The sequence below is a fragment of the Ixodes scapularis genome, unplaced genomic scaffold (assembly GCF_016920785.2).
Source record: "Ixodes scapularis isolate PalLabHiFi unplaced genomic scaffold, ASM1692078v2 PGA_scaffold5__190_contigs__length_132052651, whole genome shotgun sequence".
NCBI classification, from domain to species: domain Eukaryota; kingdom Metazoa; phylum Arthropoda; class Arachnida; order Ixodida; family Ixodidae; genus Ixodes; species Ixodes scapularis.
The window spans coordinates 86917470-86945293 of NW_024609880.1; the positions used below are offsets into that span (position 1 = coordinate 86917470).

The 27824-nt window shown below is 47.6% G+C and overlaps 2 protein-coding genes across 3 annotated transcripts in view; one reads left to right on the plus strand and one right to left on the minus strand.

The window, feature by feature from the left end:
• Positions 1-27824, minus strand: part of LOC8035345 (secernin-2) — a 79416-nt gene that overhangs the window by 35777 nt on the left and 15815 nt on the right. For both annotated transcript variants that reach the window (XM_040222539.1, XM_040222540.1), the window contains exon 4: positions 6619-6815. In XM_040222539.1, coding sequence (XP_040078473.1) covers positions 6619-6815 — 197 coding nt within the window. The remainder of the gene's footprint in view (positions 1-6618; positions 6816-27824) is intronic.
• Positions 14327-20216, plus strand: LOC115308413. Its single transcript, XM_029966313.4, has one exon. It carries the CDS (start codon positions 15305-15307, stop codon positions 19667-19669), a length of 4365 nt encoding a protein of 1454 aa, XP_029822173.2. The 5' UTR covers positions 14327-15304; the 3' UTR covers positions 19670-20216.

Genomic DNA, 27824 nt, shown 5'->3' on the forward strand with positions numbered 1-27824 from the left:
GGCAAGCGATGTTTGTCCTGGGCAGAGCGACTGGATTTCTACTTCCAAGTTAACGGTATCGCCGACGGCGGCAAGAAGCGCGCTATCTTGCTGACGCTATGTGGACCGAACACATTCGAAGCCGTCAAGGCATTAGTGGCACCGGGGACACCGAGCAACCACTCATTCAAAGAACTCATCAGTCTGCTGCGTGCCCACTACGATCCCCGCCCATCGGAGCTGTTCAGTCGCTGCAAGTTTCAGCACCGGGACCAACTGCCGGACGAAACAGTAGCCGCCTACGTAGCAGCGTTGAAAGCTCTCGCAACAAATTGCAACTTCGGCACGTCACCGGCCCAGCCTTCGGCCCAGCCTCCTAGGGTTCCAACGTCGGAATCCACAGGGGTGAGTGCGACTGCAACTCCTACCGTTCGACCCGACCTGAGATCAACGATGTTGCCCATCAACGTAATGCTACGTGACCGTTTTGTCTGCGGATTGCAAGACGACAATCTGCAACAAAGATTGCTTGCCGAACAAGACCTCACGTTCATCAAGGCATTCGATATCGCTGTGCGGGCGGAAAACGCAAAAGACTATCAAAAGAAAATCAAAGCTGACTTCAGTGAAGTCAACAAGACTGCGTGCGCACAAACAGCTCCACCAGAGCAGCGCAAACCCTGTAACCGCTGCGAAGAACTCCACAATCCCGAAATGTGCGAGTCACGCACCTCGAGGTGCAGGTTTTGCAAGAAAGTCGGTCACGTTGAAAAAGCCTGCTTCAAGAAGAAAAAGAGCAGCAGCTTATCGAAGGCAACTAGACGATTGCACGTTTTTGACTCCTCAGAAGAGCCACGCGATGTCGCAATTACGGAAGAGAGCATTTTGCATGACCTAAATGCAATCACAGGGGTGAGGAGAGCACCCCAGAAACATATGGCATCGTTGGACGTACAAGGCGTGCCACTGCTATTCGAGGTGGATTCAGGGGCAGCCTATTCTATCATCAATGAAGACACATATCGGGAATCATGGCCCCGTGACCTACCACCGCTTCACCCCGCCAGCATTGTGCTGCGAACATGGTCAGGAGAAGGGTTGCAGCCGCTGGGGACAATTAAGGTCAGCGTGCGCTTCAAGCAGCGCAGTGAAAAACTTCCTCTATTGATAATGAGCGGCCCAGGATGCAACCTCCTTGGCCATAATTGGTTCGCCCCACTAGGCATTAGCCTCAGCGGCATTCACCAAGTACTTCACGAACAGAGCCTAGTAGTCATACTTGAACGTCACTCAGCAGTGTTTGATGGCAACCTAAATGGCTTCAAGGGACCAGCGGTCACACTAGAGTTGCACGAAGGAGCACAAACTAAGTTCCTAAAATCACGAACAGTGCCATTCGCACTCCGGCCAGCCGTTGAAGCTGAACTACATCTGATGGACCAGGAGGCGATTGAGCCCGCACAACATTCGGACTGGGCAACTCCGGTCATCGTGGTGCGCAAAAAAGACGGTAGTATTCGACTCTGTGGCGATTACCGCAGCACTGCGAACGCTGTAGCCCAAGCAGCATCTTACCCGTTGCCGACTGTCACAGAGGTCTTGGCAAAACTATGCGGTGGAAGAATTTTTTCAACAATAGACCTGACACAAGTATATCAACAACTCAAGGTCACTGACTCTACAGTCAAGACTCTGACTATTAACACAGTCAAGGGGCTTTACCGTGTCAACCGACTGCCCTTCGGTGTTTCCGCGACTCCAGCAATATTCCAAAGGTGCATGGACACGACCCTTGCGGGGATATCAGGTATCAGTGCATACCTGGATGATTTCATCGTCGCTGGGTCCACACAGGAGGAGCACAATCATCGACTAGACATCGTCCTCTCAAGACTTGAAGACATTGCTCTTCGTGCCAACAGAAAAAAAATGTTTCTTTGGAGTCCCGGAAGTAACCTTCCTCAGTTTCAAGATCAACTCAGCAGGCATTAATCCAACGGATGACAAGTTGAAGGCGATTCGTGATCTGCCAGAACCGACTTCAAAGACGACGCTCCAGTCTTTTCTCGGGATGCTCGCCTTCTATGACAGGTTTCTGGAAAACCGAGCAACAGTAACGAAAGACCTGTATACCCTTCTAGAGAAGAACAGGCCGTGGAGCTGGGAGGCTCCTCACAAGACAGCATTCAGAAAGCTCAAGGAACTCATCTTGCACCGGACCACCTTGGTCCATTACGATGAGTCAAGACCTTTTCTACTCTCCTGTGACGCATCACCGTACGGTGTTGGTGCCGTTTTGGCACAGGTTGATAGCGGAGGGCAAGAAGCTCCAATAGCGTTTGCTTCAAGGACTTTGGGAGACGCTGGGAGGAACTACTCGCAGCTGCATAAGGAGGGCCCCGCCATTATCTACGGGGCAATCCATTTTCATCAGTACATTGCCGGACAACACATACTCACCGTCACGGATCATCAACCACTCCTCGGCATCCTGGGACCACAGAAGCCAGTACCTCAAGTGCTGTCTCCACGCATGATGCGATGGTGTGTCAAGCTGGCAGCCTTCGACTATGAGCTAGTGTATCGGCCGGGAAGGAGACACCGGAACGCCGACGCGTTAAGTCGCCTTCCCTTACATGATAGTGAGGACGAACCCTGTCCGCCCAAAGACGTGCTGATGATCGAGGCGCTGCCGGTCTCGCCGCTCACGGCGAAAAGAATCGCAAAAATGACACTTCAAGACCCCACCTTGTCTCATATCTTCAAGGCGTTGCAACAAAGAACACTTGACCGCCGCAGGGGTGAAGAGTTTGCTCCCTACAAGAAGAAAGTGACAGAGCTGTCCACTCAACGAGGATGCGTTATTTGGGGCTCGAGGGTGGTCATTCCCACACAGGCACGTACCGAAGCAATGGATTTGCTCCATGCTGGACACAAGGGCATCGTTTCGATGAAGACGTCAGCCAGGAGCTACTTATGGTGGCCCGCTATCGATAGGGACATAGAACATGCAGTCAAAGCATGCCGAATCTGCCAGGAATCCAGGCGTATTCCGATGAGAGCCGCTGTGCCAAACTGGGAACATGCATCTCAGCCATGGCACACCATACACCTTGATTTTGCCGGCCCGATGGAAGGACACATGTTTCTCGTAGTTGTGGACTCATACACAAAATGGCTGAAGGTGAGAGCGATGACCTCAGTCACGTCCACAGCTGTTATTAGAGAAGTGCGTGCTATCTCTGCGACATTCGGACAGCCACGGAAGGTGGTGTCGGACAATGGGAGCGTGTTTGTGTCAAGAAAGGTACTCGATTTCTACCAACGAAACAGTGTGGAGCCTGTGACAAGCGCACCATACCATCCGGCTACCAACGGCCAGGCAGAGCGGATGGTCTTTGAATTGAAGCAAGCACTTCAAAAAGACAAAGTCGGCAGCTTGTTAGTGAGACTGGCAAGATTGCTCTACAAGCAGCACACCACTGTCACATCCTCCACCGGGAAAACACCCGCATTGCTAATGTTCGGCCGTGAACTGGCATCAAACATAAGCCGAGTTACACCAGAACCAGAAACATGCAACAAAAGAGAAGGCGAGGAAGGAAGAGAGGTGACGACCCCTTCACGCCGCTTTGTTGAAGGGCAACCTGTGTTTGCTATAAATTTTTGCGGAAAATCGAGGTGGCTAGAAGGAACACTACTCAAGCAGCTCGGTCTTCAATCTTGGCTTCTCCAAACGGCGTTTGGAGAAATCCGCAGACACGTCGACCACATTCGAAGACGACTATCTGGAGTTACGCCTCAAACATCCGGGCCCCATAGTCTCTTGGCAAGAGGCTTATGCGAAACGATGCCGCCAGCAGCGTGGTTCACAGCAGCAGCAGCCGAGGCCAGTCCTGCCACTCCGACTGTTGCTGGTGAGGAGCCATCTGCAAGACTACCGGCACCGCATTCAACCGTTGCTGCTGAAGAGCTGCCTCCGTTTCTACCAATACAGTCTCCAGAAGGAGCTACACCGCATGTTCCCGTCCAAGCTGTTCAGCGCACCAGCTCTCGGGCTAGGTGCCCACCTTCAAGATATGGACACTCCATCTAAGGGGGAAAATCTGTTGCGTATCAAGCAACCAAGCTGCCGCCCACACAAACCGGGCAGCGCTAGCCATGCTCTCGAACAAGGGCATGCGCGAGGCAGCGAGCCATTGGAACTTATCTGGGCGCCATACCGGTCCTGCCCGTTCCGTAGCAGTAAAGAACGTGATGAATATAACATCCTCAATTCCTAAAAACTACACCACAAGGTTATTTCATAAAAAAAAAATGAAAGCCGCTTACAACTCCCTGTAACGCCGAATTAGAGCGCAGCTCTTGAGGAGGAGGAGGGAAGGGCACGGGGGGGGGGTAAACTAACCAGGGGGGGGGGTCACGTGACCTTGGGGGTCATGTGACCCCCCATGCCGATGATGTCATCACTGACGTCACTGATGACGTCATCCGTGACGATGACGATGCGGGTACCGATGACGTCCTTAGTGACGTCACTGATGGCTTCACCAGTGATGATGACGATGACGATGCGAATGTCGGTGACGTCATCAGTGACGTCGCTGATGACGTCATCAGTGATGATGACGATGACGATGCGGATGCCGGTGACGACATCAGTGACGTCACTGATGACGTCATCAGTGATGATGACGATGACGATGCGGATGCCGGTGACGTCGTCAGTGATGATGACGATGACGATGTGGATGCCGGTGACATCATCAGTGATGATGACGATGACAATGTGGATGCCGGTGACGTCATCAGTGATGATGAAGATGACGATGTGGATGCCGGTGACATCATACGAAGGCTTTGCAGTATGAGCGAGATCAAATATATAGGGACTACCTATGAAAAGCAGTTGCCTATTGGAAGCGTGCGACAAGACAGCTAGTGGCGCCACAGTGTAGTTCCTAACATAAGCATTTTACTACAGCTGTACTGGCATAGACATCCTATGTAGCAGCCAATCTTAATTTGTAATTAATGTCGGCTCACCCGAGCAAAGCGCTATACAGAACATTTGGGGCCACAGGTGGCGCCAACTTTTTTATTTACGCAAGACCGGATAATCAAGAACACATCCCCTCCGCGTGCGCCGTTGAAGGGCGCCGCGATCATCTTGATCCCAGTATGTCTATTTGATCGGCCAGGCGAGTGAAGAGCATCTGATAATAAGAGGAACGAAAAATACTTATCAAGTAGATTCGATCAATTACTGGCATCGACGAATGTCGTCGTCCCGTAGAGATTTCCGAACCGTCAAACAACCATACGCTTCGTAGAGTCGTCTTCTGGAGCAGATAAACGAAAGACGCGGCAGCAGGTTACAGCTGTTGCTGCTTGCCTTTACTCCAGAGCGAGACTGAGAAACACAGCCGTGGGAAGACGCAGGCGCGGACGAGAAGACGGTACGGGCGTAGTAGGTAGATTAGGTCGAAGTGAGTGGCGCTTCATTATGCGACCTGACGTGGACGCCGTCGCCGGTGGCACTGCCAACCAGCTGCCAAGGTGGAGTGGCGCCCCCCTATGGGCGTTGCACACTCCCAATAACACCGTAAGAATTATTTCAAGCCAGTGGTGAAAAAACAACACCTAAAACTGGACGTGAGCCATGGCTAGCCGATAGTTGGCACCAGTGAGCCAGCGTGTTCTCCCGGAAGCAGTTTCAAGCAGCCACAATGCAGTATGTCTATCACACACAAACATGAATGTGCAAACCAGCCTTTAGCAGGCAGAAAAGACAATGGCACTACCTCCCCAAGGACTTCAGGATGGATTAAGGGCTGTCCAAACAGAACACTTCAAGAATGCATGAAGCAACACATCTCCGCTATATGAAGCATGGCGACCTGCTTCCGTCAGTGTTTCTTTTTTTCTTTTTTTTGCCGGGAGGAAAGAGTGATGATGATGCTAGCGGCGCCATCCCATCCTTGTCGCCAGTTTGTTATAAGCTTTCCCGAGTAAAACGGGGGCAGGAAGGAATGAATACCATTGTTCTCAGCGTGCGTGTGCAGGCAGCTCGAGATGCCAAACACTTCTCTTTATTCTCGCGCGACAGATGCATGGCTTCTGTCGCATCAGCATCATCATCACAGAAAGCCTCCTTTTTCCAAAGTCCGCTTTTGTCCTCCACGGAGGCCTAGGGCGTACTCATCACATGGTTCCGGACATCGCATGCTCTGTCAGCTGTCAGTCAATCGCTCGAGGCCTCCGCTGCTCTTTGAGTTCCGAAAACGGGAAAGCGAAATGGATACGAGGGTGCAGCAGAACAGATGGACGGGCGACAAGGACACCGTAGGCCGGTGGCATGCGATGCCAAGTCTGACGGGCAGCGATGTCAAAGAAAGGCAAAGGAGGCCCAGGAGGAAAGTTGTAATGTTTGCCTCTTCGCCTGGTGGATGTCCAAACAGAAGACGGACTGCTGGACTTCAACTTTCACTGCACATGGCGGAGAAGTGTCGCCTCAAGCGTTCTGGAGTAGCCTGCTTGGACAGCCCTTTAGGCGAGGCTAGCAAGGCTGGGTTAAACCACGTTTTATAGCGTTTTTAGTTTTCGCTCAATAGCTCGAATCAAGATATGTCCACTCACTCGTGACTTGTTCAGCTGCCCAGAGCTTCCCGGCCGTCTCGAGCACCCAGGCCTCGGTGCGGTCGGCGATGAGGAAGCTGTTGTGGTACGTGAAGGGCATGGTGTCCGAGCAGGGACCCCCTTGACCATGCTTCTCCAGGAGCGCCACCACGACGTCCAGGGACTCCCGGGCGGTCTTGCCCCTCTCCAGGCCGAGCCTAAGGGGAAAGGAGACAACTATTACCATCTGCTCTTTTCCAATCTTAAATGCGCAGCATTTAAAATTGCACTATTGTGTCCATAGTGCCTTAGCAGTACTGTATCCATAGTGTCTTAGGATAGTGTCTTAGCACAACTGTGTCATAGCACTACTGTGTCCAAGTCTGGAATATATACCTCAATAGAGCGTACAGTGCGGAGTATGCAATCAATGACTGCTCTTGGACCGAGGACTTCCCTCAGTGCGCGCTTGGCAGCAGCAGAGCAGACTACAGGCAATACAAAGGTTCTTGCTTGCGGCCTTTGCGTACCACCAGAATAACGCAGAAGTGACAAAGGCGGGCGCAGCAGTGTGAAGAGAGGAGCAAGGAACGCGACTGCTAAACAAGAGCATCGGGCCCAGCAGCGACACTACCAGCTGCTATTACCAGGGTCTATACAAAATTTTTGATGCAAAATTCAAGGACTTTTAAAGAATTTTAAGGGTACTGAAAAAAAAATGGAGGCAACACAAAGCAAAAGGGGCGATGACGCGGGACACCTCAAATTGGATTAAAGTGCCCTTTAAAACAGATGCATGTTGCATAAAGCAATCATGGCCACGATTTACGCGAGCGTGGGCAGATTTGCCAAACAAACTGTGAAATACAATCCTAGCCTAAATAAAATTGTCAGATATGTTTTCTGTGCATGGAGGAGGCACATTTAGAAAAAAAAACAATGCATTTTCCGGTGGCCATTATCTGATAGCAATGCACCTAGCGGCAAGAAAAGTGTGCCGTCATGTCGGTCGCCAAGGCAACTGGGCAAGTGCTTTTCTCCTGCAATAATGTTGCACACTACTAGGCGCATCGCCGTGGCTCATATGAGTCAAGAGAAGCAAAGTAAATCCCCTTTCATGTAAAAACCAACGTATCCAGAGAGCTGCACACTCTGCAAACTTCTGAAAATGTCACGATTCGCAAAAACATGTTGATTTCCGGATTTTCAAGGAATACAAGGAGCATTGCGTGTTTCAAGGAGATTTAAGGGTCCTTGAGGTCTTTTATCCAAATCCCGGGTATTCAAGGATAAAAGGAGCTGCACGAACCCTGCATTACACAGCGGCTGACTGGCACTTCAAGTGCCGGTTCACAGGTAGTTTGTTCGGTGCAGTGTGTAATGTATGCGGGTTGCAACAGACTGGTTTTGGGCAGATGTGAGCAAAGGCATTCTAAATGCCTTGCATTTAAAACTTCTTTTTGAAAATGTCAGAGACAAACAATTTACGATGAAAGTGAAAAAAACACAGGCGAGCTGATGAATTCACTCTATAATGTTATAAAAAAAACAATTTTCTTCTTTACCTTTTTTTTTTTTTTTTTGAGAAAATTTGTGTTTTAGGTTTTGAAGCCTTTTAATCCCCATGTTTGTACTTTCCTTAATTTTCCTTCCCTATTACACTGATATGTTTCCTCCTTTCCACCATCATGCATTCTCGAAATTTGTTTTCTTTCCGCCCAAAAACCTCCAATCTCGAGAACTGGCCGTTTTGAGTCGCGCTCACTCTCTTCTCTGTGGTCAAATGTCGTTTTCTATGGTTTAGACACAACCGCCAAAGACAATCAAAGTCTTGGGTCATCGAAGGCACACGCTCAATACTACAAACAGACTGAAAATATGACACCCATTTTTTGTGGCTTCTAAAAAATTTTAATTATGTTGATTGAAAAAAAAACATGTTGCACAGCCATGCGATTTCCAGTTACACTCTCCTTCTCTCTATTTCTTCTTCCTCCCGAATCCAGTTTCGGTTTTGGGTTTTGAGCAGTTGCAGGGTAGTCTTCTGACACCATAATAAATCTCCTCGTAAAAAATTAAAAAAAAAAAAAAAAAAAAAAATTTGGTCCGGGGGGGGGGGGGGGGGGGGGGGGGGGGGTGTTAGTGTTCCTTTTAGAGTCCTCCTGTATTTTTGGGAAATATCACTGCCCAGCTCTGTTTTCTGGTATCTTAATTTACGTGGTTGGTGCGTGTTGCAGTGCCGTTTTTTTATGTGCCCTTATTTTTGCGCGAGTTGCAGCGGGAACGCTGGAAGCGGGCCGGGTTTCACTAGAAGGACCGGGTCAGTCGGAAGACCTCCGCGAGCCAGACGTAGCCCGCGGGCTGGGGTTTGAAGAACCCTGCGTTTAGGGAATGTTTATGGTCAGTTGGTCCTGTAGCTCTACAGCTCTCTTGAAGGTTCCCCTCAGGCTCTTAGAAAAAAGAGAGACTTTGCCAGAACAGACCATACCATAAAATACCAAGCGCCCACTCAAAATTTGAAGATAATCGCGAAAAAATAGGGGATGTGTGCATGTGAGGTCATCAATTCTACATATACAGGGTGTTTCACGAAAAATAGACAAATTCGATATTGTGAAAACTATGCGTTGCAACGAAAAAAGGCTTGTATCGTTTTGGTCCTCGGCCACGGACCTATTTAGCAAAATTTTTAAAGTCTGGGATAATTCGACTGTTAATTATTTTTGCAAAATTAACTTTTTTAATATTGTGTTTAAGGGCAGGGTTTCAATTAGAAAATTGTTGAGCATCATTGAAAAACACTAAATAAATAAATTGCAGAATGATAGAAGGCACGCGCAGCATTTTATGGCCTTCTAAAAAACTGCACAACTTCGACGGGTTTTTAAGCTTCGGTTTGCAGTTGGAGCGCATCTCGGCCCAGACGGCACCGCAACCCGTGGAGAATCAATGCAACCAGCCTCTGCTGCGTTGTGCGAGGAGAGTGCAGCAGAGGTTGGTTGCACTATTTCTCCACGGGGCGCGGTGCCGTCGGGGCCAAGATGCGCTCTCCGATTGCAAAACGAAACTTAAAAACTCATCGAATTTCTGCAGTTTTTCAGAAAGCTGTAAAATGCTTTGCGTGCCTTCTATCGTTCTGCAATTTGTTGATTTAATGTTTTACGATGATGCTGAGCAATTTTCTGAGTAACTCAACAAAACAATGAATTCCAACTTGATAACGTAATACTGGTACTGTGGGCTTTTTATCCTTTAGCTTTTGCAGTATTATAAATATTTAGCATGAAAAGAAGTTAGTGCTGTATTGGTGATTACCATGCTATTGTGTTCCACTGCAGCCAATATTTCCCTTTACTTTGCCATGGTGTGGGTAAGTTTTTCGGAGTCGGAACAATTCTGCTACGTTGCTATAAGGAGAGAGTGCCTCTTCTAGCTCTGATTCGGGAACTCTTCATTGGCAGGACAACTGAAACAAACTATCTTAATATATCTGCTGCAAGTGGAACAAATGGGTGTAACCAAGCAATGCAGTAGTGAGTGTGTTAATAGATGCTTTTCTCGGTAGTGTGGGTTCACCCGCTTCAATTTTCTCGATGAGGGCCCCGGATGTTTAGAGGCTATATTATAAATTTCTGGCTAAATAATCTTCTATTGAAACATAGTAGAGTATGCAGCTCCAACAAATAACACGCACCACAACACAGACAGCATTGGCCGCAGCGACACGCTTTTACTGATGAGGGCTAGCGACTCCCACGAGACTTTCCGATCACTCTCCGCCCTCACCTAATGCATATCGGGACTGGGCAGTTCATTGATTAACCTTCAGATTATTCAAGTGATGCTTTAATCACAATATTTGTTTTTGCCAATTAATCATTATCTTGTGCTGGAGAAAGTCAGGAAAAAGTAAAAAAAATGCCTGCTATAATATTTCTGACGTATTTATTTCTTTTAGGACACAGGCTTGCTCGGTAAACCACTTCAGCACGCTTGTGATTGTCATCGAGAGTGATTATACTGTTTAAATAATAACTTAAAAATTACTTCACTTCACAAAGCTTCCCGCGTTCATATTACTGTAGGCGTCACAACGTGAAATTTAAAATGGGCATGCAATTTGCCATTTATGACATAGCAAAATAGTAAACAAAATATGTATTGTAACGTCTTTCATGCAATACCACTGGTGAAAAATCAACTAACGAATTTATCAACTGATTAGTCTATTAAAGGGTAGCGGTTAGTCTGGTTAACTTGTTAATCAAACCACAGCTCCAATCAATATTCAATGTTTTATGAAAGCTATGGTTTGTGCGAGATAACAAAATATGTGGGACCAGCGTTTGTATACAAATCACAACACTAAGATTATGGAAGCTTCCGGCTTAATAATATTCACTTTACTGAATTTTCACGTGCATGAAGCGATACAACACAACCTTTAGTAGGAAGAAACGACAACAAAAACAACTAGCACTTAATGAAAGCTCAGCTCAGCCGGAAACGGGCTTGTGTCGTTGAGATCTATGCTTTCGAACGTGCGTATGCAGCAGATGACGCACGGCTATGAGCACGGCGGTATCCCTGCTTTCACATGTTGCCGATTTCGGCCGCACGGTGGCGACACAGTTCGATCTTGAGGCAAATACTGCTCGAGAAGTGGAACGCTGACTGCGCCCATAGCTAAGATTTTTTTTGTGACACTGCAGTAATTTTAACTCTTTCCTGACCACGGGAAAAGTAGAAATTCATAAGGAGTCTGCGCAAATGCTTTCTTACGAGTACGGCGGTATCCCTGCTTTCACATGTTTCCGATTTCGGCCGCACGGTGGCGACACGGTTCGATCTTGAGGCAAATACTGCTCGAGAAGTGGAACGCTGACTGTGCCCATAGCTGAGATTTTTTTTGTGACACTGCAGTAATTTTAACTCTTTCCTGACCACGGGAAAAGTAGAAATTCATAGAGAGTCTGTGCAAATGCTTTTATTTTCCCTACTAATTTGCGTATGAAGCAAAATGACACATCAAAATGTGGCCAATTAGTTGTTCTTTCAAAAGAAACTCAGGTTGGTATAATGTGAAAAAAATATTTTAAAATGTTATTGCTTGAAAATACAATGAACGTGCAGAAGGCGTATAAACACTGACACTTCTACAGCTATTCAAATTAAACGACAAATAGAAGAAAAATTCTGAATATACTAAATGTGCCCAGCACTCACGGCTATTTCTTCTGAAAGTTAATGTACTCTAACTGACGTCTATTTTAGGTTCTTTGCAGAGCTAGCCCCTGTAACACGTGCACTTTTCAATAAAGGAATGCTTCTACTGGTGAAAAACAGATAGTACACCTCACATCCCCAGCAAAATGCTTTCTTTCTGTTCTACCTTGGTTTTGTCATGGCCTTGGTTGCAGTTCTATCATATTTAGTATTTTTGTCTGCCTTGTTGGGAATATAAAACGTGCACGCTGGCTAAGGACAGCAATGAAAATTATAGTACACGGCAATAGAAATTATAATGATGCTTACCAATAACCATCTCTTAAAGGGGCCCTGCAATCATATTTAAGCGTCTACCTTTTTTGCGGTTTCCACGTCTCTTGGGGTTGGGGCAAGCCAGCGGGCACGGAGAGAGTAACTAAATATCAGTGCATCACATTTTAACCGGACGACGCGGAAACCTCCTCCACCGACGAGGGCGACCCGCGGTACCGAAAGCAAGCAAAATGTGACGTCTTTGGTCCTGGGCTTGCCACTGGTCAAAGCCGCTAAGAGCTTTTTTTTAGTCAAGGTACAAAATATAAGTGTCGCGAACCGTTTCAATTATGTATGAAAGTAGTTTTTGTTCACTAATCTAGGTCAGAAAAGAAACAAATGCAGTTTAGAAAGTACGGAAACGAGAAATGACCCGTCGACATACCCGCCACCAAGCGGCGGAAAAAAACGGCGCATACTATAGAAAAGACTAGTGGGATGAGGCTACGACAAACGAGGAGTGTAGAAAAGTCCCGGATGTACGCGGCGGCGCTGTGGTCGTATACCGGCTCCAGAATCCGACCGGTTCTGAGCGGGCCCTGCTGGCAATTTGGCCATTTGGCGGTGCGTCAGCGCGAAGTGGCTCCCGTTCTGAACTGACCTTTACCCCGTGTTTGCTGTCGTTTGTGGCCAATGAAATGTTATGCCGAATTAGTGTTTAGTCGCGCTGCAAATGCAATGCGAGCTGCCCTGGCCGCCCACTTCATACAGCCTATCCAACACGTGCTTTAGTGGCGCACTCTCGAGCCGTCGACACGGTGTGCGGCAGCCGTGTGCGCTCGATGAGCTCACTACTCCTCCTCTAGTTCAAGGCCACTCAAGGTAGGACCTACGACGTCATGAAGGAGGTTATTTTTTGCTTGTTTTTGTAATTCTAATTTGCCTATAACTTTTAAAATAAAGCGAAATTTGAGAAAAGAAAAGTTGGATTAAGTTACTACGTTCAGTACGCTCAGGTTTAGTGCAAATTAAAAACCAGTCAAAAAGTCATTGCAGGGCCCCTTTAAGCGACACCTATAACATCACTTTAAGTGTCCCCAGAGCTCTTGAGGTCTAAAAATATGCCACAATACAGTTGAATTACATGAATAATGCCATGTTTGTTACGAAGACTAATGCAAGCAGTTAGCCGTGTTAGACCATGTGCAACCACCGTTCTTAAGACTGTCTTTCACAGTCCACAAGCTTGTGATAACGCTCAAACCCACGTTGAAATTGAAACTACAATCCTTCGGCTATCCACGAGATCGTTGAACATAATTTTCTGCACTAAATTTAATTTCTTGACAGCACTTGGAAACTATTGATCACCGGTGATCAATGGCCAATGGCCCACTCAGGAAAGAGTTAAAGGCACCTGTTTATTATTATATACTGCAGAACACAGCTGAGCAGAGTAAGGACATACTTTGGAAGCTGCAAGATGGAACGAACAATTAGCCAGCAAGTGTGCCTCCGCAATATGGAGAGCAAGTCGGAGAGCAAGTCATCTGCTTCTTGCGCAAGAGTTGCGGTGACTGACGTCAGAACGACGCTGAGCTCTCATTGGCTTTGACTGAAAGGATAGTGGGTAGACCTCAATGCTTGATGCCTCGAGGTCTACGCACTACATTTGTTTCAATCAACCAATAAGAGCTTGGCGTTGTGACATCACATCCTCTGTGTGAGAAGAAGACAAACTTTCGCTCCGCCATAGCAATGATATCTGATATTTCTTTATCATTGTTTCCACAGGTCCTTTTGGAACTTTTTCACAGGCAGAGAGAAGTTTTGGTGGCATAGTTAGCCCACACATTGACACTTTTTTCATGCCGGTTCCAGTTCTGCAGCTTCCCTAAGCCAACAATGCCCTTCAAACTTCTTAATGCAAAAAAAAAAAAAAAAGGTTTAAGGTCTAAGTTTTTTTTTTTAGTCCCCTCAACTAAGCTGAACACCAACCCTCAACGTCCTCGGTCCGATCTCTTGACACAAAAGAAACTGGGAGGGAGAAGGGAGGAGGGGCGGGGGGGCCTGGGGATGCCCGAGTTTTGCCCTTCCCCAATGTATTCGTTACTTGCTGTACCTCACAAAAGAAAGGGGACGAGGAGAAAGGAACAAAAAAAAAAACGTATTTTCTTCTCTCCCTACACAACCGGCGCCCCTCTGCGTCGCGCGGCGCGCTTAAAAAAAAAATAAATTAAATAACGTTAAAAAGCACTGGCGCCCGGATTGGTCTAGCGCCAGAGCAACTCGGGCAAGTTTCGGCTTCGTTTTTTCTTTTTTTTCTTCTCCCCGCCACCGCGGCCGCCGCGGCGACGATGTTTCGAACTCCGAGAGAAGCAGTCGAAACCGTCCACGATCGACTTACTAATCCCACATAGTCCTTTTTTTTTTTTTTTTTTTCGGCGACTTGTCAAACATTTTACGAAAAGTCCAATCCATTTGTGGCGTGATCCGCCAACGTTCAACCTGCCTCCTCTTTCTTTTTTTTTCCTCTCCTTTTACAACCGCTACGCTTGTTCTACCAGACTGCCCCGTCGCCCAAGCGGAACTTTGCGAGCCCCCACCATGGCCGTGCTCGCTTTTGTGCCTTCGCGGCCGGTTCGCTGGCGTCGCCACGCGCTGTGAACGTCGTTCTGGGAAGGCAACGCACACACACAAGGCCCAACGAAACAGCGGTGTGTTTTCGGCAAGAACTGACGACAACGGACGCCGCAAACCCGTGCGAATATGTGAGTTCCGTCGCGGTTGCAGTGGCCGCTGTCCGGACAGTTGCTCTCGCGCGCTGTCAAAGCGTACCCCGTGAACTGCTCGAAGGCTGCCTGTGTTCGCGAGAACCGAACGTTGACGCTGTGACGCCGCCAGTGCGGGCTGCAACTGAGTTCTTTAAGTTAGATCCGTAGTTACCGGCGTTCGTGACTCGTTTACGTTCTCCCACCGTGGCCGGGTGAAAAAGAACGCGGGACAATTTTCGTTCGAGTAAAAACTCGCCGTCTACGCGACCTCTGCTAGGCCGCTTGCTTCCGCTGGCCTCGGGAGCGCGCAAAAGTCGTCCGGTTGGTGCTTGGTTTTCTTTTCGCAGCACCGTCATTTCGACATTTTATAAGCGTTGCGATTGTACTTTTTTTTTTTTTTTTTTTTTTTTTTTTCGAACGCCATACAATTGTGCTGTCGTTCCAAACCGCGGATGGGAAAGTTCTACACTTGGACATTGAGCAACTTCGGCACGTACTACCAGCAGCGACCGCTGCACGAGGATTTTAACAGGCAAGAGACGCTGTTCGACGCCTACCCTGCCTCGCCCGGACACCAGTTTTCGTGCCTTCGACCCTTTTCTGCAGTGACGGTGCCGGCGGACGTAGGGCGACCGAACTCGCGACCACTGCTTCCCGCTTTTGGAAAGATATGTGTTAGGCCCTGGCCTGTACCACGCCACACAAAACGTTGTGGCACTCGCCCCCAGTACACTGTGCCCCAAGCTCCAAATCTTCAAGCAACACTCAGCCCCATCGACAAAGCCGTTGCTTCTGGGCCTTCCACAGCAACACAGGCTTTGCCTGGCTACGATGGAGTGGTTCAATATCCCCAATGTGCAAACAATGGTGCATCAAAAAGTGTGCATCTGAAAGTGCCCCTTCTCGAGAAAATACCATATCACTGTGATAGCTCCATGCCGAGGAAATTCCGCTCCAAGGCGCGGTCTCCGGCGAGCCTTCCCTCAGAGATGCAAACGCCACTGAGCCTTCCTACCAAGGTGAGAGTGCCAATGGGCCTTCCTTCCAAGGCGAAGATCAAAGTTCCACAAAGCAAGATCTCAAGAGCGAATGGAACAGCTCACAAGTCTCCTGCAGCTCAACCCCCTGCAAAGCCAGTGCCGAATCCTGAGATGGCTAAACAAGTGCCTACCATCGAAATCAAAGTACGTAGCGAGAAAGTGCACAGCAGTAAGAGAGCGAGGGTGTTGCGTAACCTGGCCGTAGCTGCTGACGTCGAAGATGTGTCGGATGTACCATTGGAGGAATACTGTGAAGATGGTTCAGCCTTAGCCGCTAAGCGATGCAGGAATACATGCACCAAAGCAAGGAAACGGTTGCGTAAGGCACCTTCTGGAGTAAAGCGGAAACTCCCCCAGCTGGATGACATGGAAGACGTATCGGACACCCCTTTGGAAGAGAATGAGAGCCAGAGTTTGTCGCCCGACTCTGCAGACACTGACACCGTAACTCAAGACTGTCCTAAGAAGGTGCACAATGCGGACACAGCTCTGCCTAAGGCAGAAGAGCCACTGCCACCTGTGATTGAGGAGTACTCATCCAAGTCAAACTTATCTCATTTGGCCCATCCAAGGACTAATGCTGACATACAAGCTGAAGGTGACAGTACTTCAGATGGCACTGACAAGCTAGCTCAAGAAGCACACAAAGTTGCTGCAAGGTTTCAGGAGACTGAAGATACAGATAGCTCAACTGACCTTGAACTTCCCAACATCAAAACTCCAGATAGGAAGGCTGATCTTGAGACACTGGGAGGTGTAGATGGAGCATCACATGAAACTGACTGTGCAGGTGGTTTCCACCACGGAGATGCTCTTAGTAGCACACAGGACTGGGAGATTGGTGCTTCTGGAGCACCAGAAAAGAGTGTCAAAGGGACTGGAAAGCATTCAGTAGGAATGCCTCAGATCGACGTACCAAATGATTCAAAGGACCTCAAGCAAAAGAATGTTCAAACAGCAGGCTGCACTTCAAATACAAAGAAAATGACAGTTCAAAGAAAAACGAAGAATGATGCCAAGTCCCCTCGGGTGAAAAGAAAATCTGATCTAAACTGTACCAAGCCTGTTGACGCTACGCAAGAAAGCTGTGTGCCACGCAAAACAAACGTAATACCAAAGGAGGCAACCAAGACAATCCAGAGGTCCATCAATGTGACACAACCAGACGACCCCAAAGACTCGGCAGCCGCCATCACAGAACCACTAAATCCAACAAAAAATGTAAATCTTGATGTTGCAGATGGCTTGGAGGGGCCTCAGCCTGCTAACAACATCCAGACTCAAGACAGCTGCACTAATGAAGCAAAACAAAAGACAGAGAAAATGGAGGATGCAAAAGCAAAACAGCCAGAGGTCCGTGATACAGATGTCCCAAAGAAGGACAAGCTCAAGAGCAAACAAATTCAAGCCATTCAAAGCACTGATGCCAAGAGAAAAACACCTCCAAAAAGAACAGTGAAGGTGAATAACAAGTCATCAAAGCTTCAAGCTACCCTTAGTTTAAGAAGTATGAAATCACCTAGCACTGCTCTATCAAGGAAAGAGCCTGCTGCAGTGCTTGCACCAAAGAGAACCGAAAGTCCAGACCGAGTGCCAGTTGAGGCTGAATGTGCTGATAACTCAAACAGCCTTCAGCTTATAGGCAGTGTTCAAGCAGAAAGCCACAGTGATTCAGGCGTTGTGGATGATGCTCTTTCTAAAAAAGTGGAAGAGAATCTTGGTCTATCACAACCTAAACCGTGCAACTTGGAAGTCTTTTCAAAAGACTCTGCATCTAGTGGCCTGCCCACTACAGTACCGAGAGCAACACAGAAGAGAAACGCGAGCTCATCTGGAGCTAAAGACTGTCGTGTTACCAGGAGCAAACATGTTCAAGAGGCTGATACCCCTGCTGTCACACAAGCATCTCCCAGAAATCTAAAAAAACGAAGAGCAAGTGTATCGGAGCTTGAAGATTCTCGCAATCTGCAGGGTCTTGTCCTCGCCATCAGGGGTGGTTCCGCTGAAGAACCAACTGAACCTCTTAACAAAAAGAAAAGAAGTGCAAGTTTGTCTGCTGTTGACAAAGCTCATTGTGTGCAAGACCTCAAGCTTTTGGACAGTATTTCAAGCCAAGGCATGAGCATTTTTCAAGTCAAGCAACCTTCTCGGTCAGATCTGACATTCCATGTCACTGGAGGAAAGTCTACTGTCAAGCAAGCTGAACCTCTCGGTGATGCAAACAAAGACTTGCCTAAAGTCAACAAACCTCGTGATCTGGAGGACCTTGAATTCAATGCCAGCGCATCAACTCAAGAGGTGTGCAGTTTTCAGGCCGAACAACCTACACAGCCTTGTACAGTAGACATAAATGCAAATGAAGTGGAGGTGCAGAGCAAAGAAGACAAAATACCAGTGGACACAACACCAACTGGAGAAGAATGTGCTTCTGACACCTTGAAGACAGCCCCTTCAGAACTGGAGAAAGGGTCTACAACAGCATGCAAACCTGAAGACCTGCTTGATTTGGGGGATGTCAATCTTCAACTGCATGACACCATGACTGATTCAAAAGACATGAAACCGTGCAATGTTCAAGTTCAGGACTCCATGCCTGATTCAGATGGTAAGAAGCCTTGCACCCTCCAGCTTCAGGATATCACGCTCAGTTCAAAGGACGTGAAGCTTGATGAACTTCAACTTCAGGGAACCAAGCTTGAATCAGAAGATTCGAAGACCGAGGTAAAACTGGACTACCTTCAATTTAAAGGCCTAACGATGAAATCAAACAAAAAGGTGAAGAAAAAGAGCTCAAGCGGCACAAATACGTCGATGCGTTCAGTTTGGTGTTTCGCACGAAGAAGAAAAACAAAGAAAATAGTCACAAAGAAAACGGAAGACGTGAGCAGTAGCATCAGAACTGAGGCCTCTGCCACACCTGATATGACAGACAGTGGCATAAAGCTTGCTCTAGGTGACCTATGCCTGGAGACTATGCAGTATGATGACTGCACCCACGAAGACATTCTGGAACCAGCGAATTTACTTGATACCGAGCTATGTCCTAGTGTAACAGTTGAAACAGAAGTACAGAGTCCTAGCAGAGTCACGGACTCAAGCCAGGACTGCAAAAGCATTACTGCCACCCCTAAAGGAGAATCACCAGATGGGGTTTCACACAAGGAGGAATTTAGGTCTGGAAACATTTTAGAAAAGGATGCCACAGCAGTAGTAGTTCATGTACCTGAACCCAAAGTCAGTGTAGTGGTGCAAGAGCCCAAAGTCACGCTAGTAGCATTGCAGTGCAAGGACAGCACAACACCATTAGAGCCCAAGATCAGTGCAACACCAGTGCAGCCCAAGGACAGAGGAGCACCAATGCAGTTCGCAGGCAGTGCAGCAACATTGCAGCCCAAGGGCACTCTGGCAGGCTTCCTTGGTGCACCTCAAGGTGAAACCACCACAGCAGCCTTGCTTCGCAGTTCCCTTCTTGACTTGGACCTGACAACCGGCCTTAGCATCCTAGACGTGTGCCAGACTGACTCTCTGAAGCTGAAAGAGTTTCGGGACAGGGCAAGAGGTGACAAGGTATCTAAAGAACGAGCAATGCAGGACGTTGCCAAGGCAGTTCACGGTGCTATTGTTGATGAATATTTCAAACGCGAACGTGCCGTGAGGACTTTGAAGCTTCTGGCGAAAATTCCATTTGCAAAGGAACATGATGCTGTAATTCGAACACGGCAGCTGATTAAGGCAGTTGTGACCAACGCTATGGACAATTCAAAGTCAGTCCCTTGACTTGTTCAGTGCTGCTGTCTTCTAATGGCCAGAGTGAGCAAAACTGTAAGAAGCAGCTGTGCCTTATCATCTTTCAGTGTTTCCAATCTACCACACAGACAACATGTGATAACCAAGGGGGCCTTTGTGTTTGATAGATACCAAAGAAATAATCTTTTCAGGATGCTTCTTTAAAGTTGAAAAGAAACTTTGCCAACACCCCATGCTAAAACTTCCGTTGGCTTCCTCTTGAAATAGGAATTTCCATGTTGGATGCGTGCGTTTCAGTCACAATGTAAATAGAAAACTGAAGATGCACGTGGTCACTCGTATCACTTAGTATTTATTGCCCACAATGTTCTTGCCTTCAACGACCATACACTGCTGCCTGGTGCTCATCTTGTCTTTGCTTCTACAGGTGCCTGGAAGTGGGCTTTCAAAGATCTTTGTTACCAATCATGTTGAAAGCGTATTAAGAGTCAATTATTCCCGTTGACATTACCACAGTGCCCTAACATCAATCATGTCTGTATGTTCAGCCCTAACAGATGAAATAAAATTCTTCACCCCATGACATCATCTTTCTATTCCCGCAAAGTAACAGAAGGACCACACAGAATTTATTGACCATATACAACATTTTTCATCCCACAGCTATTGGGCATAAAATGCTAAAACTGTTAAGTCATCAACAAGAGAGCGGAGACCAGGTCGTTCCATATGAAAGGCTCCATTTTTTAATAATCAATCCGTGCCGATCGCAAGCTGCAACAATGTGGCATATGCCAAACTAGCGCCCAGCTCGCACCACTGCTGCCTGCTGGCATGCCGTCCTCTGCCAGTACAGTAGAACCACGTTAATTCGAAGTCGGTCGGACGGCGAATTAGGATGACAACCGCATTTCATCCTGATTTGCAAAGGACACGTGTTCTCGCAAGAGCAAATGAGGCAACGGAAAGAAAACTCGTAGAAGCCTACTTCATTAAAAAGAAAGGTCACGACTGCATAAGCATGCAATCTGTTTCACTATCAGACAAGGAATTCTCTTTTTTGGACGGTCATGTTTAAACCTTATTTAACCGCAAACTGATTGCTGCTGTCATATATACTGTTGTGTCTGCGCCAAATAAACAGTTGGAAGTCTGCGCTCTGTGTGTCGTACTCGTTTCTACCTCTGTCCTCGTCCTTTGCGCAGTTCATTTATTTCTAAAATCATGAACCAACTAGCCCGCCAAAAGGTGTTACTTAAAGGAGTTATAATTATCTTTTCATGTGTGTCAGATCGTCAAATGCCTCGATACTCGTAGCAACGCAAATCGTTCACCTTAATATGGAAATAAAGCCCCTGCCTGTTCAGGAACGTTTTCTATTTAGTTTTTATTGCAAACATTTTTTTTTTTTTTCTTTTCATGTAGTCACAGAACAAATTCATCATACGCACTCCATATTGCAATTATGTGACTTTATTTAGTTTTACAGCCACCTCAAAGACAACGAGGCAAAGTGCTGGCTTACAGATCCTTAGTTAGTTCTACTGATCCCTAGACGAACAGTGATTTATACTTAACATTTAAACATTCATTTCACAATTATGGCACTTTTGTTCAAGAGTGTCATAAACTTTTAACATTCGTTTGCTGTACTGGTGGCTAGCTCCTGGTTAGTTCAGTTGATAGAGCGCTTCGCGAATCTTGGAGAGGTCCGGGGTCGGTTCCTGGACCTGGCGGATATTTTCAGCTGTCACAAGTCGCATAGAGGCGAGAACTGCGCTCCATATCAGGTATAAGTAAATTTATTCATTCCTATATCTATTCCTCCTTGGGGATTTCCCCTAAATTAGTTTATGTACTTTATATCACAAATTGTGTGCAGTGTTAACAGGGGTATGGGAGCCTTACATGGTTCAGCTCAGTGCATAATTTCTTGCTCAAGTGCAGCACTTTCTAAAGTCGTGCACTCACATACTTTACAGAAAGGGGAGACACATATTGAATAGAAAAGCATACAAACCAAATTTATTTGATTTAAGTGGGATTTCTCAGATCTAAATTTCGGTCACTTTATATTAAAATAATGATTTCTGCCTTTGAAATCGAGCACAGTCGGCTAGTTGCCCAATAATAATGGCTTTTTGATTTAGTTTTAAAGAGTGTAAAGTGGTGGTATGGTCTAGAAAAATAAGCAGCAAGCTCGTGTAAGACAACAGTTAGTATACTGGCCAATGCAAGATTTACATTAGATTAATAACTCAGTATGTATCCCTGTGACTGTCTGTTTCTCTTTCTTTCTAACTCTCACTCTTTGTCAGTTTGTTGCTCTTGTGCAGACGCATACTTCATACTTATTGTTTGTTTCCTTCCTTCGCATTTCAACTTGCTTGCATAGGATGAAAGAGAACTGAGCAAATAAAGTGGAAGGTAAAAACAAAGCTCCTTTCCGATTTGCTCAGAAGAATACCATATTTTGCTCGTGCTCAGCCTGATGTATATTTTCCTTGTTTGGCTATAATTTTAATTAAATACAAAACAAATGCCCATGAAAATATTAAGTCACAAGCAAACAATAAATAAAAATATATTTCTGGTATTTTTATTTTTTTTAGGAAAAGTATAATATGAATCATCACACTAAAACTAGAGTACTTCAAATCACGATATAAATTCTGCTTAAAACCACGATCGCCTATCGGATGCATTGACGTCAACAAACATGCCATCGTCTGTGGTCCGCTTTTGGACAGTGAAATCATGAAAGTGGTTAGGCCTAAGAACGATCATGTCGCTCTCCGTGCTAAATGAGCTTCATAGCACGCTTTTCCCTCGGCAAAAGGCACGCCGAAAGCTCCCCAAAAAGGTTTGCAATTTATAAAACATGGTTAGTGTCTCGCGTTTATTAAGCATGGTTAGTGTGGCACGCCCCTGATCCAGCTGTGGGTGTGCCTCCATCAGTGGAGACATGCCACAGTACCTTGCCGTGTCATATTGGCACTTAATATGACATTTGCACGAAGCGTGTGAATGCAAAAATTTTACCCCGCGTAATAAACACCCCCTCCAAACATGTGTAAATTTTTCAGGATAAAAAGTGTTCATTATGGGGGTAAATACGGTATTGCTGCGCGCAGGGCCGAACAAGCAACGCTCGGTCACGGAATTCTGGAAGATTCGCGTTTGTTCTTGCTCAGGGCAGGACTTTTATCAACTCGTCCTGCTTTCTTGTTCTCGGAAGTGCCTGTTCATTCTCGCCCCGAGAGCGCAACGCTCTGAGCTTTTTTGCCGAATTTTCGAGATAGTCACACACAGTCGAAAAGGAGCTGCACAGCACCTTGTTGAGTCAGTCTCGCTCTCGCTTGCGACTACGGTGTCAAATCGCCGCCTGCTTGCTGCTGCCTCGACACTCATTCTTTATTTTGTTTGGCCCACGTTCGCCGACTAAACCTTCATTTTCGGTTCACTTTTTGTCCTCTCGTCACCCTCACTCGTAGCATATTTCAAATTTCGTTGAAGTACACCTTTAAGCATGCGAATTGTGTCCCAAGAGTCCGTGAACACCGTAAGCATGCCAGGCTCTGGATTCCTGACCTCATACATCTGGAGGGCGAGGAAGATGGCACGGGCTTCAACTTGTTCGGGCGATGGAAGGGTCGTGCTGGTGGTTGCAACAATGGTAGGATCACACTGCGCATGGTCATGGGATGGGAACACCGCAGTTTTCGCAGATCGACCGGATGTGCGCAGGGCAACATCCGTATTTGGGATGACCTAAGCAGGGTCCTGAGATAATGTGGTTACCTCGGCGTGGTGTTGACGGGCATAATGCTCTCTCTGAACACTTGGCATGGCACTTGGCATCCATATTTCGCGGGACAGGCCGTGCACATTGCACAAGATCAATGAGATCCCATGGAGGCTTGGTGGGCGGCAGGTCGTTGATGTTGGTCAGAGCTACTTCAACGAAGCGAGCAGCTGCTTTTCCAAGGAGCGTATGCACAAGTCAGGCCATGTGCACGTCGAGTTGCTGCTCTAGTGTTTCTCGAAGGTCGACAAGGTGCAGCCACCTGCGAAGCTCTGACGTTCGTGTGTGTCGAAAGAGCCCAAGGATGGTTCAGTGGGCCTCGTTATACAGTGTCGCAATTTTGTCGAGATGGACTCATTTGAGGGAGTAGAAGCGAGCAGCATAGGCCACCTTCGAAGCATGGGCGGATGTGACCAGAATCTTGGTGGTACGTTCTCCCACACAGCTCAGACGATGGGACATGCGACGGACAAGGTTTAGGCCGTGTCTCCATTGCGGCGAAATAGACTACCGTAGAATGTCGCGCATTCGCCCATACCACATTAAGCGCCCATTCCCAAATTTGTAAGATCTGAGAAATAATGCACAGTACATTTATATGTAGAATTGATGACCGGACAAGCGCCCATCCCCCATTTTTTCATGATTATCTCGAAATTTTGAGTGCGCGCTTGCCCGGTATTCTACGGTAATCCATTCGGCTGCCACTTGAGAGCTGTACCCACAATTCACTCCAAGGATCTTTATGAGAGGCTCCTTGCTTATGAACTACCGTCGAAAGTGAGGCCCAAGTCAGGGGTAGAATGCCTACGGCCCTACAACATGCACTTCACTTTTGCTGGGGACGAAAACATGCCGACGCGGCGAAGGTGGGCATCGATGGCATCTAGACCCACCTGCAGTGCTGTCTTCTGCATCAAAACCGAGCCTCGGCATGTCCAGATAATAATGTCGTCGGCGTTAGGCAGTAGCTCGTAGGTTCGGAACACGATGAGGGCCCAGAGGAGCGGCGCCATGACAATGTTGAATAATGTCGGCGACAATACTGCTTCTTGAGGGACTCCAGTGTCTCCTTGGTAGTACTGCTATGCGCGTCAGGGGCGTAGTCCAACTTGACGAGGTAGCGGCAGCCGGCCAGGAACCAACGGACAAAATCTAGTTGTTTCCCCTCCAGGGCATGCTCGTACATCGAGGAGACGACAGCTTCGTGTGGGGCCGTGTCAAAGGCCTTCTTGATGTCCACCGTGACCAAGGCCCGGAGCTGCTGGCTGTTGGGGTGCTGGTCAGCGACATCATGGTAAATCATGACCAGACTGTCGTGGGTACTCAAATTCTTGCAGAACCCCGTTTGTGTGGGATGAAAGATCCTGAGGTCTTCTGCTTTCCACTGAATATGTGCAAGCACCCTTCGTTCCATCAGCTTTCTCATGATGGATGTAAGAGAAATCCCTACCCGTGCCGTGCAACTCGATCGCCGAGCAAGCGCAGAAGATACGGTTAAGGCTGTCATTTGCGAAGTGCGAGATTTTGTTGGACGACGCCAACGACGTGCTTCGAAAACGTAGCAGTGATGACAATGAGACTGACATCACCAGTGCGAACAAGTCGTGTCTAGTCGCGGACGGAGTGAGAACGACAGGGAACAACTTCAGTTGCCCCGCCTCCAGCATGAACTTCCTGGTTTCAATAAAGCCTGGCCATCTCATGCACCTCACGCGTGCTTGCGCAGCGAAAGCACGCCAGAAGGCATCGATCGCGTGTCGGAGGCTGGGCTTTCAAAACATATACTTTGCCGTTCTCACGTGTTCGCAATAAAATAAGCATCTAAAGATTTCTTTTTTTCATTTTTTTTTTTTTTATTTTTTTTTTTTACAGCAGAGCTGTTAAGGGCTACCGTATTTACACGAATGCAAGTCGACCCTTTTTTCAATTTTTGAAAATCTGAAGTGGGGGGGGGTCGACTTATAATCAAACCAAAGCATTCCACCACCGGCAAAAACGAAACAATCACGATATCATGGACACCCGGCTTGTTACGAGTTCAGCCGGCTGTACCTCTAGCATTGCACTATTCTATGTGCTCATATTACAAATTAATTATTTTTTTAATTGATAGCGATTCGCAAATTAACCCGAATATACGGCGGTGGACAGCGCACGGCGCACCTGACTCCCAAGGAATTGCGGCACTTCTTGTAAGAGCCACTCCGGAGGCCGCTGGAACTGGAACTGCCTCATGGCTCACTCGGCTCACTCACCCCACGGCTTCTCTTCGCAGTTTTTCGCACGATTCACGGTAGCACATCGTTTGATTGAGTGACGAGATCATGCTGCAGCACTAACTACGTTTTTATGTATTAACACGCGTGATCCGGGCAGTTTAGCTTTTCGGTGCTAGTTTATGGCCATTCTTCACTCAGAAGCAACCAAAAACTGCGCTGTTTGACTCAATGTTGGTTGGACTCAAGTTCAACCCGTCGGAGCGGGTGATGCTCCAGTGGAGTCTGCAGTGGCGCGGGATCTTAAACTGTGACGGCAAACAAAGAGGCTTCCGTAGGCCAAAGTATGGTTCCGGAGTTGGAAGTCAGGCTAGCAACGTACGCCGCAAAAGTGCGCAATCGGTCCCTACCCGTGACGTGCAACGCGATCGCCGAGCAAGTACGGAAGATGCGGTTGATCCTGTCATTTGCGAAGTGCGAGATTTCGTTGGACGACACCGACGACGTGCCTCGAGAACGTAGCAGTGATGACGACGGAACTGACGTCACCAGTGCGGACGAGTCATAGTCAAGTCCCGGACGAAGTGAGAACGACAATGAGCAGCATCAGTTGTCCCGCCTCCAGCGTGAACTTCCTGGTTTCCATAACGCCTGGCCATATCATGCACCTCGCGAGTGCATGCGCAGCCAAAGCACGCCAGAAGGCATTGATCGCGTGTTGGAGGCTCGGCTTTCGAAACAGATACTGTGTCGTTCTTCCGTGTCCGCAGTAAAATGCGCATCTAAAGTTTTTTTTTTTTTTTTTTTTTTTTGCTGATGTGCAATGTGGGGGAGGTCGACTTAAAATCGAGTCGACTTACAATCGTGTAAATACGGTAGTTTCCCAAGTATCGTGTCCGCGGGCAAACGAATGTCAACACAAAACTCCGGACAGCAACCGCTATGAGCGACGGTGGCAACCAGACAACTGACTTGCCTGCTGTCTGGTTGCCGCCATCGCTCATAAATGGCGGCAACCTCTCCAGCCTTTCCACTCTGGTTTTCACCAGACTGAAAAGGCTGAATTTCTCTAGTCGTCCTCCTAGAAGTCGTCCTTGAGGTCGTTCTGGACATCGTCCTTGAGGTCGTCCTAGACGTCCTCCTTGAAATCATCCAAGAGGTTGTCCTCGAGATCGTCCTCGAAGTCATCTTTGAGGTCATAATAGAGGTCGTCCTAGACTTCATCCTTGAGGTCGTCCAAAAAATAGTCCCAGATGTCGTCCCTGAGGTCATCCTAGAAGTCGTCCTTGAGGTCATCCTAAACGTCTTCCTTAACTCATCCTAGAAGTTGTCTTCGAGGTCGTCCTAGAAGTCGTCTTCAAGGTCGATCTAGGTGTCGTCCTCTAGGCATCGTCCTCAAGGTCGTCCTAGAAGTCGTCCTTGAGGTCATCATAGACGTCGCCCTTGAGGTCGTCCAAGATAACGTCCTCTAGGCGTTGTCCTTGAGGTCGTCCATGAGGTCGTCCTAGACGTCGTCCTCTAGGCATCGTCCTAAACGTCGTAAAGATAACAGCTTCGCTGGTCTTCCTTCTTCACCAAAGCGGAAAGGCTGAAAGTTTTTTGATGTGCAATCTGGGATGGATGACTTACAATCGAGTCGACTTACAATCGTGCAAATACAGTACTCAACTAAGCAGGTTATCCACTGAGGTTGCTTTGCTCACTTCCATGACGGTTACAAGGGTGCTTCCGCTGGTGTTGCTTCTCCGCAGTGCACTGGTGCACGGTGAGAAGCGCACTCAATGGGGCTCAAGCAGGGCAGAGACATATAGAGAGAATTTGGTCAATGGTAGGAGCAGGCAGAGCCAGGGCATACACCAGAAGCAGTAAGAAAGCTTGTGGTCGGTTTGCCTTGCTGCATACCCGACCCAGAGGAATAACATGGAGCCGACAGTTTCAACAAGTAACTACATTTAATTGGACATGGACAAGACGATTAACATTGTGAACGGCGGCGCCTGAGTCCAGGCAGCGACTACCCTTGTGCCGCCTCTCGGCCGCCTTATCTAGGCGGTGCATACGATGTGCGCATGCCCATGGTGACGTCGCCGCCATGCGGGGAAAGTTCGCAAACCTGTGCCCCGCAGTCGGGCAACTGGGCTGGGGAGCCGCCAGGGTGCCC

Bases quoted from the DNA above. Each gene is read 5' to 3' on its own strand.
- LOC115308413 (XM_029966313.4), top strand. From the start codon at position 15,305: ATGGGAAAGTTCTACACTTGGACATTGAGCAACTTCGGCACGTACTAC.